Source organism: Falco biarmicus, chromosome 2, assembly GCF_023638135.1.
Source record: "Falco biarmicus isolate bFalBia1 chromosome 2, bFalBia1.pri, whole genome shotgun sequence".
Taxonomy (NCBI): Eukaryota; Metazoa; Chordata; class Aves; order Falconiformes; family Falconidae; genus Falco; species Falco biarmicus.
The window spans coordinates 31,174,324-31,187,079 of NC_079289.1; the positions used below are offsets into that span (position 1 = coordinate 31,174,324).

Sequence of the window (12,756 nt, forward strand, 5' to 3'; positions counted from 1 at the left end):
CCATCATCATCTTCAGCTGTTTCACATTTGACACAGGTTATCTTCCTCCAGCCACTCGTGCACTTCAAAAGACGCAGTTTACACATTCCCTGCATCTGTTCAGGTACCTGTGAGGAACTCGCTATTTACTACAGCCTCTCTGGACCAGCACTGCGTAATACCTTATTATGAAAAGCAGGGTGGCGAAATGATGGGAACACTTCTAAATGCAGGCACCAGCTTCTCTGCGGGACTGCCTGATGCGCCTCCACGAGGGCTGTGCCAGCGACCCAGACCATGATAGGGGCCTGCATCAGCCAGAAGCATTACCAGTGGTGACCCTGAAACAAAAGCCCTGGTGAGAACAACATTTCCAGAATGTCCTATGGACACTCCTGAAGGTAACTGCAAGCCCAACCTGGACCTCTGCACCAAGAGGGAATTACTGGAGATGGAGTGACCTCTGCTTGTACCAAGCTGCTGAATCCTGGTGGAAGTATGACAGAAGGACCTCATTACCATATGACGTCACCTTCTCTCTAATAAAAGAAAACTACTACCAACTATAAATCTTTTTAAAGCTATTTTATTTACCTTGAAAGGAAACTGATTAGTTGTATAAAACATTATCATACGTTTGTTGTAAAGCCTTCCATCTGTTTGAACAAAAAAAAAAAAATACATTGTCACAGTAAAATAATAAATCTTGTTTAGGTACTAGACTCCGTAATGTCACCCCTGTAGCTAAAGGATCATGGAAGAACTTCAACTGCTGTAACAGAGCTTATGGTCAGTGTACCTTAATGTTAACATATATTCTGTCTGTAAAACTCTGCAAAAAGTGAAAAAATAAAACAAGGTACTCTTAACACTTCTGTACATGTTGCAGGAGGAAAGTTGAAGCCATACAGAGACTAAAAAAATATTTTTATTTTAAAATTCACTGACAAATCAAGTGTGCTGCTTGTCGATATTTTAGTAGCTCTAGGATTAGCTCCCATTCAACACAAGACATGGTCTTTAAAATGTACTACTGTGAGTATTCTAGGATCAGCTAAACAATTTCTAAATAAGCTACCCAGAGAAGACTTCGTTTTAAAATGTTTGTGTAATGAATAAATGGCATGCTCTTCTACTATAACTGTTTTAAGTAGCTGCATAAGCTAAAATTCATAAAAATGTGTAATTTTAAAGCAAGACTAAATTTGTTTATTTATGTTTTAATCCACTGGAAGTAAAACATGTGCTTTCCTTAACAGGCTATTTTGTAAACACTTGCCTTTGCAAGAAAAATTCCAGTATCTGGAATCAGTAACTTAGAAATACATAAGATGAAAAGGGTTTGGGGTTTGGTTTTTTTTGCTAGTTGCCACGAGTTCACAAGTTGCCTATTTAAACTCTGCCTTTTCAGTAAAATAAGGCAGACTGATTTTTCCTAGTGTGAGCTCATCAAGTTCAGCTTTTGTGCAGACGCTGCAGTAAGGCCAATGGGAAAGGCCCTGTGCTTTTACAGACCAGGCTACTCTTACCTGGAACCCAACTGGAGCCACCCAGCTTTCAGCTACAGGAAAGAGGTTTGGTGCCTGTTCCTCAAGGTGTTTGGATCGGCTACAGCAGTTAGGTGAAAATTGGAAGAAATCAAGACCATTCTGCATAAATAGAATTTTGAAATCTTGCGCGTACGAGGTGGGATTTAGGGTTGGGGTTCTTTCTTTTGTCTTTTAAAATAATTGAGATCTTCAAAGATAAGAAAGTGCACATAAGGTACTCTGCACATGAGAAGAAGCTTCGGCTTCTGGAAAGATTCTCTGTGGGATTCATATTCCATGAAATTCAAGCTGATGGACAGTGGCCCTCTAAAAGGCCACTGGGGTGAGAGCTGGGGAAGGAAAACTACAGGACGCTAAGTATTGGTTTCAGTAGTATGACTACATAATGAGTTCACTTTGAATTCAGGCTGTACTTGTCATGTGAGGCCCTGACTCCACGAGGCCTACGACTCCTATGCAGTTTAAGGTAGTGGGAATTTGATGCGCTAATTATATACAGAGACAGAAATCTTTGCAGTATCTGGCCCCTCGTTTTCAAAATTTGCAAGTAATGAAAATCTAGAAATGAAATCTAAGAAACAAAATTAGTGCATTTCAAATCATTCTAGCTAACATCTTGTCTTTAGACAGACAAATTCAATCCACGTAGACTGAATTGGCCTAAATCAGTAATGTTGCAATAGGAAACTAAGACACCTTCCAAGTCTGTTTTTTAAATCCTCAAAAAAAATATAAATTAAATTCAGTGGCTTACATTGTATATATGCTACATCATAAGGCAAAGTATCATGAAAACCATTTAAAAATTTTAAAAGTCCAAATGCTTTCAACTAGCAGTTCAGCATAAAAAGCAACTAAAAAAGCAATTCCATTAATAGCGGCTGTAAAACAAAATCTTAGAGGGCCTGCAGTGCAGCCCCTGGTCCTGAGAAGAATCTCACTTTTCTTCACTGGCTGAGGTATCATTTCCATCATTCAGTTTCTGTTTTTGCATTCTTGTTCGAGTAGATGCTAAAAAAAAAACAAAAAAAACCCCAAATAAACAAAAAAAAACCACAAAACAAACAAAAAAGAAATACTTTCTTCAGAATTACTTTGAATGTGATTATTGTAAAAATTTGTAATGGCGCGAGGAATAGAAGTACACCATTTAAATAAAAAAAAATCCTCATTTTAAAATAAACACATAATTCTGAGTTGCTTCAGCAATTCTTGTTCAGTCTCACACATCTTAAGAAATTCATTCCACCTGTTCACTCAAGTTGTCACTGCTTCCGTACCCTCACTTGGTCTGTTTTCACCCTCAAGGTGGGCAGATGGACTGCATCACGTAGGGATCTCGTGGGCTCAGCCCAGGCAGATGCCGCGGGCTGAGCAGTCCCTGCATCCCAGAGCCCACCTGCCCAGGAAATGCCCTTTCCCCACACTAACACAACAGGACATGTGACAGAACACCCCCTCCTCCTGACCTCTGCCACGAGTAAACACTGAAACATCTCCCCTACCCTAAAACAAACAACACGTGCCTGGATCCGTACTTATACCTATCTTGATGAGCAAACAATTGCTAAGTAAGAATTTTTAATGAGCAACTCTGCTCAGCTACAGAGCTCAGATTCCACCAGCGAGTGAGAATGCCTGGTCAGACCAAGCGTGTTCCTTCTCAGGAGTGGAAAATGCAACTCAGAAGTGGGAATGGGGCTGGTTTGCCTTTCATGAGCCACAATTGAGTTTCGTTTGAGAAACAGAAAAGTGATCCTATAAAATCTGAAAGAAATGCTGATCCACAGTAGAAGAAAAAGCAGTCTCAGGCATTTTAGTATAAAAGACAGCAAAGCAACACACACAATTACGTACAATTTTCCTGTGTATATAATTTTCCTTTACTATGCCATAATCGCCTGAAAAGGTGTTACGGCCCACTAAATGCTGCTGCAATTTCCACTGATTTCTACCTGTGAGCTCTCAGCTAAGGGTCTGTCATGACAACAAATGGAAAGCCTTGGCATGCACTGAATTCCATTTCAAGAATTCCAGCGTTTAGGAAGAATGTGTCATGCTCATTTTCTTATTCACATGTAATACAGCATCGTCTGTGCTGCTGTGCCATTTAACATCCTCAAAAAGGCTTCTGAGGATTTCCATTTTATAATCTGCTTTCTCAAGATTAAATGGAACAAGTACAAAGAACTAAGCAAATTACCAAAATGACATCAGTGGTGAGGGATGTTTTTATCTGAGTGAGCACAAACTGCTTTATGCAAGGCACTCACTGCTGTGCAGATAATGAAAAAAATAGTACTCACTCATTTCTGCAAGCTTTTGTTGGAACTTGGATTCCTGGGGTAGGTGTTTGCTGCAGACAGAAAGCATATGATTAAGCAGAAGTTAAAACCTTTTTATTCTCATAACCTAACTTTAAATCAAGGTTAGTTCAATTCAGTGCTATCGCCTCTTACAAAGATGCAAACTCTTTTTTCATCCACACAAAATTCAAGAGTTGCTGATTTCTCATGTCTTAGATTTGGTTTTTGATTTTTAAAAGACTGACTAAAGACAACAAGATGGTTAAGCGCTCAGCTGTAACACTGGGATGCTGGATATATAAGCACTGAAAATCATCCTTGCTTCTGAGACCAAAGCATCTAATTGAGAAGCATTATGCTACCATCCCTCACGTAACGTATTTACTGAAGTTCACAAATGAACAGAAGTTAGGATGTCAGGAAAAAGTTGAAGGCCCCGAGAACCAAATATATGTAAGATCAGTGAAAAGCCAAGAACAATTTCTCACCTTCCATCTGCTTCGTCTTGTCCTTCTATATCAAAGCGCAGCCTCTTCAGTGGCTTAGGAGCAGCACTTACTTCTGCGCTGCGTTTTAGCTGGCAGTCACTGTTGCATACCATCTGGTTTATTTTTTGAAACTTTTCAGAAGTCTGAAATGACAAGAAAATAAGGAAAGAATTTCCTATAGATCCTGAAACTGCTCAAACTTTCCAGATTATCCACTAAAAAAATTAGGAGTCCTAAAACTCTGTGGCTTAAGAACTCTATTTTCTGTCAAAACAACTAAAATAAAATGCAAAACATATTAAAAGTGAAGTCTACATATTTTTTTGAAAGGAGTTAACAGAACACCCCTGTAATCTTTGTGCGTGCAGATTCCATAAAACAATACATTAATTTAGAGGCACTCACTGGCCAGTTCTACAGGTGTCAGCAAGCTCTCCCATTCCTCCGAAAGTTACATGCATTCAAGACCAGACATTAAAAATGTTAAAACTCACCCCAAATGATTCACCAATTGACACCAAAATTCTGCCAAATAAAGAAGAGAAATGTTTAAGATTAAGCTACATTTAACAATGACAGAAGCATCCACTGATTTGCACAGCTTATCAAAGTTAACACAGTCTTCCTCCCTCTCTGCATTAACAGTGCAAACCCACACTACGCTTTGTTGTGTTGGGAGCATTTACGTTTCTATTCAGGCCAGTGAATGCTGAATCACCAAATCAGCCGTACCATATAGACAGAAAAGAAACTGTGGCTTGATAGAATCAGAGGCACTCGCAGTCCGTCTCTTATCAGCAGGAAGACACTTCAGTGCTGGGTACCCAGATAATCATTCTCTCATCTTTACCTTTAAGTGTTTGCTCATCAAAACCGTGCGGGACTTCAATATAAAAAATAAAATAATATTTTAACTTTTGTACACAGTGGGCCAGGTGCAATGGGACTCACTTGATCCTAGTTTGAAAAGTCCGCTGGAAACTGGCACATTTGCTGTCATCCTCGCCTGCTAAGAACTAGCAACCAGCAGTTTGAAATGTTCTGCGCAGTCAACTAAATGCTCTGGACCATTTTGTTCCAAAAAAGTATGTTCTCTTTAAACAAGTGTACAAAGCTCATCTATGTTTTTCAGGAGTGTGATCCAGAGTCAAAGCCAACAACATTTAAGCACCTAGGTCAGAAAACCCCTCTTGGATGTGACTATTCAAAAAAAAAGAAAAGGAAAAAAAAAAAGAAAAAAAAAACAAAAAAAAACTCCTTGAGCACACTGACTAAACTGAAACAGAGAAGTGCTCAAATATGAATAAAGATTCCAAATACAGGACACAAACTTTTAACCAGAAAAGATTTAACCACCACAGACCACTGGCAAACTAGACTGTGTGGATTTCTTTTTGCTTCCACTAAAATCCCCTAAATACCTTTAATTTACTCAAAGAAATGCCTGTCAACAACCTACCTAGACCTTGGAGTCATCTTTGTGGGCGACTGAAACCCATCAGAGAATTTGTATGGGCTCTTCAAGGGCGAGATGTAGATGTTATTGCCAGCAGGGACACGCCGAGGCGAGTTGGAAAACTGGTAAGGGCTCCGAGGAATGTGTGGGATAGGTGACAGAGTGGGAGGCTATAAAAGTAATAAAATAATCACAAGGTTTTACTGTCTCTATATTCCTAGTCTATTAAATAATGAATACGGAACACAGCTAACAGCTTACCCTGTTGGAGGCATACTGCAATATGTTTGTTTTCAGCTTCTGCATAAACACTAAGTTGTAGAAGACTATAATGGAGTCATACTTTTCTTCCCTGATAAGAACACGTTTGAAAGTCTACATAGGGTGAGAAAATCATACACAGATTTAAAAAAAAGATTAAAAAAATTTACATTTGACAAACTCATAAAGCCATTCATGAAGTCTGTGTTAGATAACAGCTAAAATGGCACGTGTATTGTATGCGAGCCATTTTAACTACTATTTAGAACTGTCCTAAATTGTTGGGTTTTTTTCCTAGTGTGTATGAACAGCAGCAGAAAAATATACTTAATTAACTGGCACAGCCCCTTAGTGCAAACAGTTCATCAGTACTTTATCAACATTTTCCAGATTTAAGCTCCATTTACTTCCACACACACAACTGTCAAAAAAAGGCTTCCCTACTCTGCATGCCTTGGAAGGCTAAAAAAAATCATTACTGAACTGCTGTGGCTAAAATAATTCTTTACACATTTGGAGACAAAAGTCTGGAGTTTAGCCAAGGTGCACAAACACACTATAAGAAATTCTGTTACTAAAAGGATGCCCACGGTTCAGTTAACTGTTTGGTGAGCTTTTTTTCTGTTGATTTAATCACTGTTTTGTGCAAAAGTTTAAGTACAGTAAGGCCCTTAACAAAGAAAGGAACTTCTTAATGTTAGAATTAAGACTGGAACACCTATTTGATATATAACCTTACATGTCTATTTGATATCCAACCACATTTCTATTGAAAGCTGGTACAGAAAGTTATCTGCTTCTCTCCCCTTAATGCTCCATGGAAGTAGGTAACTCTTAAAGAAACTTGGGTTGCTTTTGAAAATCCTGTTGGCTCTAGACCCAAGCCTTTCATCTAGTCTCCAAATAGAATCATAAACCATTATTTAGTATCTTAAAGTAAAAAGGTGGAATGAAGTCTACTTTCTGAGGAAAGTTACCAAACTATTTGTGCGAGATGTTTAAAGACACATTTAGTATTAGAGCCAGTTTCCTCCTCCACAAAACAGAGATGCAGTGAAGCAGAAGTTTTCTTTTGTATGGTCAAGTGTAGTTTGGTTTGGTTTGGTTTAGACAGAGAAATAACGAGTTTATTACATTTTTATGGAGGGATAATGTTAAACAATTTCCATACCTCTTGATTTGTGTTGGGGAGCTCCTTGTATGCCGAAACTATTATTTTAAATCTAAGATCTACATTCTTTACTTTGCATATGCCATACATGGAACACATCATGATCTATTAAAGAAACAAGACAAGACAACTAGAAATGCAGAAAATTAATTCAGCTTCTTCATTTCAAGTCAAGAAATCAATTGATGAGCTTTCTACTACTGGCTGTGCTCTAGAAACTAGCATGCAAGGTAACTTCGTAAGAACTTCCAGAATACAACTACTGTTCACTCCATTTCTATATGACAATCAACTAATTTGAGCTGGTAATATCGTCTCGAACTCATCTCACACGTTGCCGTTTTAGGGTAGAATAGCAATACATTTATCAGCCACACATGTTGTCTTCCCAAAGAAAATCAGTATTTTCTTACGTAAATTATTAGAAGATTTGGTGTGTCTTCACTATTCTGAAAATAGCTGTAAATGGTGTTTGAAGATCCCAAAATAAGTAACTGCCAGTACTTTAAAAGACCTGAGATGACAGACTTCACTCTAAATTAGTTTTTCCTTTGAGTGATCAATACAGAGATAAAAACTCAGAAGACAACTTCTAATGGCTAACAAACACATAAGGAACATTTTGTTCAGGAGAGTCTTTTTAAACTTTTTAAAACGTTTTTGTTAATGTTACCTGGTCCAAGTGCCTGTCTCTCATAAGCTCATACTCATTCTGCAGTGTGTGCTGGAAGAGGGTCCAGATCAAGGGTTCCAGGTCAGGATGTTCAGAGAGAAGCCGAAAGAACAGGGTACGCAGTCGTAGATACGCCAGTAGATACACTTCAGAAACAGAAAAAATACCAAACCGAATTGTAATAATAGGGGTAAACAAAATAAAAGGAACATGATGAAAGATGGACAGCAGCTGGACGTGAACCATCTCCCAATACAAAAACTATAAGCCATCAAATGAAGGTAGTAAAAGCCAGGTTCAAAACAAATGAGAAAGATTCTTCGTACAACAGCCAGCGGACCCACAAAGCCCACACCAAACGATACTGCACATATTTATCTACGTTGATTCCAAAAGAGTCTGAGGAAGCATTTGGAACATGAATCTACTGAGAGTTACTAAGCAGACACGTCGCAAAATGCTCAGGAAAAACCCTGAGTTGGAGAAAGTCAGAGCTCGGGAAAGATTCAGGGGAAGCACCACATATGCTTGCCCAATTCTTAAGCTTCCCATGAGGTCTATTTATGATCACTGCTGGAAAAAGGATGCTATAACAGAAGAACTCTCCACCTGAGCCCACATGGCTATTCTTACAATCAGTAAGTTAGTTTTCAGTTTGAACTTGCAGTGTGTAGAGTGTACGCATTAACTTGCTGGCACTGTTTTACTGTTTCTTCCAGAGGCAGCTGAGGGTTTGCATTGTGTTTACTACAGATTCTACAATAATCTCTTAAGAAATACTGAGCTCCAAAACCCAAAAAGAATCTCTAACAAGAGAGAACTTCATAACTTCAGCAGGTACAGAAGCAACAAACCTTTTTTGTAGAACAGAGAGAGGGAGGTAGATTTCTGTGGTTTCTGTGTTTGGGGGGTCACACCTGGTGGAGCATCTGGAGTGGAAGTAGCACTTAAAGGAGGTCCAGATGCTTTCTTCTTAGGAGATCTCACAGGAGAAAGATAGCTGGAGATTCAACATACATTAAGCATTTAACATCACAGGTTAAAGGAACAATTGTCTATGAATAGTACTTGCAGGAACTCTTCCCTCTTCCCCCATAAGAAGAAATTAATTTCTACTGTAACCTGCTATTCCCTTATCAGGAATTAAACATTCAGGTTCTTGATTAAATACCTGATATAGGGACTTACTTATTCCTAGGCAAGAAAGGCAACAATTTGCAATTACAAGTTTGATAGGGCTTGGAAAAAAATATTTCAGAATTTGATTTAGTGAAATGTACATGTGTAACAAGCAGCAGCAAATACAACAGTTCAACATAACCTAAGCACCAAGCTTAACAAGTACAAAAACAGAATACAAGTGGATTTAATGATTAAGGGTGATATTAACTTCACATTTTACCAGACCTCAAGCATGCATAGCACTCACAGGTCTGCTGCGGTGTGATTATGTTGGAGAGGCAGATTAAGAGTGGAAGTGGGCTCAGGCTGGTCAGTTTGGCCTTCTCGTTCTTTTGACTGCTTGATTAGATCAAACAGAGGTGACCCCTAGAAAAATGACAGTAACAGTACATTGTACTGAGAACAGACAACGACATTGTATGGATTTTGTTCCTTCTCTAAAAACAACCCCCAAAATATGAGCCTAAACAGAAGACTAATGCTTTGAAATACTTCAGAACACTCACATTTTGCCAGAAAAAATTAAACTGTCTGACAAACTCTAACAAATTAAAATTCTAATCTACATTTTAAATACACCAAACGATTTCTATTTCAACAGCACTTCATTAGATACAGACTAACTGTTGAGACACAGTTGTGTTCTAGAGTCTCTCATTACTCCCTATTAAATAGCCATTCCTGAAAAGAAAAGCAAACAATACAAGACAATACATAAATAGTCATATTTCAAAAAAAAACTGAAATACACACATACGCACACAAAAAAAACAAAACCCCAAAACCCCAACCAACCTGTTGGTGACTGAAAGTTCCTGCTATACCTAGTGTCAATCCATTTCTCCTACAACATCTACCCAATATTTTACATACAATGACATACGAACCATGGTCATAACTCATCTAACTGCACCTGGGACTATTTCAGTCTCTGCAGTATCATGTTCTAGATCTATCTCTGCCAAGAGTTACAGTCTGTTTGAATACATTTAAGTGTCTGCCCTCACGCCCAAACACAAAAAAAAACCCATTTTGATTTTAGGTCAATTATCAGTACTTTAGGCAAGGCAGCTGGAACAAGTGTGACCCTACTAAGATGCAGATGCAGAGAGGATGTAAGCGGAATGGAGAAGCTTCTGGCTGAAGCAACGTTAGTACTACTGCTGATGTTAGTAATAAAGAGCACGCTTGCAGAAACAAGATCTCGGGCTTTTGCTGCTTACATGTCACGTACAAAACGGAATTATGCTGACACAGCAAGAGTGCATGGGAAAATATTTTGGCACCATATTTATAATTAATTTTGAGAAGTCAGAGTTGCTGGCTTCTGGGTTTTTTTGTTTTCTTTATACAGGCAACTCATCCTTGAGCACAATGTTGCCTTCTAACCACGCAGCATCAGTACTCCAGAAGCAACACAAGAACACTTCGTTAGCAAATACCCGCATTTTCAGGGGGAAAGCAGTATCCGTAAGACTGGGAATGAGGTGAGCAAAACCAGACATTCAGCATTTTCCTCCAGATGATCCTCCAAAACACAGCAGTAAAATCAATCAGCTCAGCACTTTGTACATAAAGCATCGTCCAATTGTACAAGGTCTATTTGATCCTACAAATGCATGTTACTAATTAAAATATGATAGCACAGATGACAAATCCATAGCTACAATGATAAACAGCAGAGCACACATGTAAAGCGACCTGCATCACCAGGCTAAGGCAGTAAGAAAAGGCCTAGTAAAAGTAGACAAGATTTACTAGAATTAAAACTAGCATTAAGGCTTTCCTCATTTACACGTATTTCTAAAACAAGAACAACTTTTCTCTGAAGTGCATCAACTAAAAATTCACAGCAACAAGATGAGAGAGATATGAGATTTAAAATCTTTCACACTGTGCAATTTTTAAATTACTATTTTGGCAATACTGGAGCTATATCTTCTATAATAGAAAAAAAATAGTTAATGACTCATAACCACACAGTTATTTCTCCATCATCTCTCAACCAGATTAGCTCTTGAGCTGGTTTGCATCATCTTTCCCTGTACTTAGCAGTGCCTGCACTTCTCACTTGTTTCTTTCAGTGCTGCCCTTGCTGGAAATGCAGACAAGACCGTCTCCATTTCTCATTCTTCCGGCCACTTGGCCTCTTCCTTTTTATTATTCCCATCAGCATTTCACTATGCTCTGAAGAACCGAAGCTTCTTTCCTAGAGCATTCGCTAATTCGTTGCTGAAACACCACTTGATTCCCTGACTAAGAGTGAATCCTAATTCATTCAGTTCACATTTTAGCTATTAATGACTGGGAAAGTATTGTTTCTAATGAAGCATTAGTAATAGGAAAAGGGGTTGATAAAGGGGAATGAAAGGTCAAGAAAGAAGCAGAAGTTATATTTTTGAAGTTACCATTTGAAACCAGCAGTTCCTGGTCCTCTCAACCCTGCTCCAATTTTCACTACCCAGAGTGTGATTTCATTAGATAAGATGAGGGGACACAGAAGCTTGCTACCTACGGAAGGGACCTGCCTACCTTTGCATCATTTCCACTCCTCCTCTTCTACTTGCCAGCCTGGAAATTAGTCGACCTCCACATAAGTAATCTGATGCACTAAACCAGCAGAAAGATATCAGAGAAAGTAAAACGAGATTTAAGCCAGCTCTGCAGAGCATCACAAGCGGAGCCAGAACAAGCATTAACACAGGGCAGCAACACCATGGAAGCTGGGAGCAAAGCAGGAAAGAGCAGAAAACGGGGAGTACGAGATGTCCCACGTTTAGCTACCACAAGCTGTTCAGTCAGCTGACCGGCGTGCAAAACTTTACCCTGCAACAATTTAGGAAACCTACTGCTGCTTTCCATCCGTTAGATGAACTACAGTTAGCAAAAGGCTATTCCTTGTGTAGAAACACCTACTTATAGACATGAAGTAGCCAGACATAGAGTCCAATACATCTTTTTTGGCTCCCAGAAATACTAATTGACACTGTGGTTAAAAATGTGGTAAGATAAATGGGGTGTTGTTATCCAGCTGGCCCCCAGTAGCGCAGACCAGCCAGCATTGGCAATGGTGGGATGCTGGAAGGCACCAACTGAACCCATGCCCTTGGGCAAACCATGGTCACGTCGCCTAACCTGACTGCAGGAACTTTGTTAGCGCTGTGGTTCCACGGGCAGGAAAAGGTTATTTAGTTTTCCAACCTGGTGAAATTGAAGGTGGGTGTTTTGCCGATCACAATTTCCACATTACACCTGAAAGGACTTTAGATGAAGCACTCCGTGCTCTTTCCCCAGAGACCCCTATCACTCCCACTGGTAGCTTTGCAAATACACAGGCACGCAGTTGGAGAAGCAGGTGTTACACTGAGGAGAATGGTGCCTCACAAAGAAATGAGGATGCCATAACGCAGAAATACACAGAGACAAGTTTTCTCAAATGCATTTACCCCCTACCTTGCAAACCTGATGGTTTCATTCACATCCTTGCCTCCTTTCTTTATACTTAAACATGAAAAAGACTTCTATTTAGTGAATCTGAAGCACATTCTGCAGCTTGCAAGGAGTTTTCAAGCTTATCACAGCAAAGTCTGTTCAGCTTCCATCCCACTATTTGGTATTCAACAATCTACCTCTCACTCGAATGAGCAAAATACAATATCATTAACCAGACAACTATCAGTCCTCTAATAG

At 39.2% G+C, this 12,756-nt stretch overlaps 1 protein-coding gene across 3 annotated transcripts in view; it reads right to left on the minus strand.

The window, feature by feature from the left end:
* Nucleotides 1-549: 549 nt before the first annotated feature.
* RB1 (RB transcriptional corepressor 1) overlaps nucleotides 550-12,756 on the minus strand; it is an 82,188-nt gene continuing 69,981 nt past the window's right edge. For 2 of the 3 annotated variants that reach the window (XM_056329256.1, XM_056329259.1), the window contains 10 exons: nucleotides 9,314-9,432; nucleotides 8,739-8,884; nucleotides 7,885-8,030; nucleotides 7,212-7,316; nucleotides 6,041-6,154; nucleotides 5,783-5,949; nucleotides 4,818-4,848; nucleotides 4,324-4,466; nucleotides 3,836-3,885; nucleotides 550-2,540 (listed from right to left, as the gene is read on the minus strand). In XM_056329256.1, the coding sequence (XP_056185231.1) occupies nucleotides 2,467-2,540; nucleotides 3,836-3,885; nucleotides 4,324-4,466; nucleotides 4,818-4,848; nucleotides 5,783-5,949; nucleotides 6,041-6,154; nucleotides 7,212-7,316; nucleotides 7,885-8,030; nucleotides 8,739-8,884; nucleotides 9,314-9,432 (1,095 nt within the window). In that variant the 3' untranslated portion in view covers nucleotides 550-2,466. Of the gene's footprint in view, nucleotides 2,541-3,835; nucleotides 3,886-4,323; nucleotides 4,467-4,817; nucleotides 4,849-5,782; nucleotides 5,950-6,040; nucleotides 6,155-7,211; nucleotides 7,317-7,884; nucleotides 8,031-8,738; nucleotides 8,885-9,291; nucleotides 9,433-12,756 lie in introns of those variants that run through there. The other variant, XM_056329257.1, reaches the window with a different exon arrangement.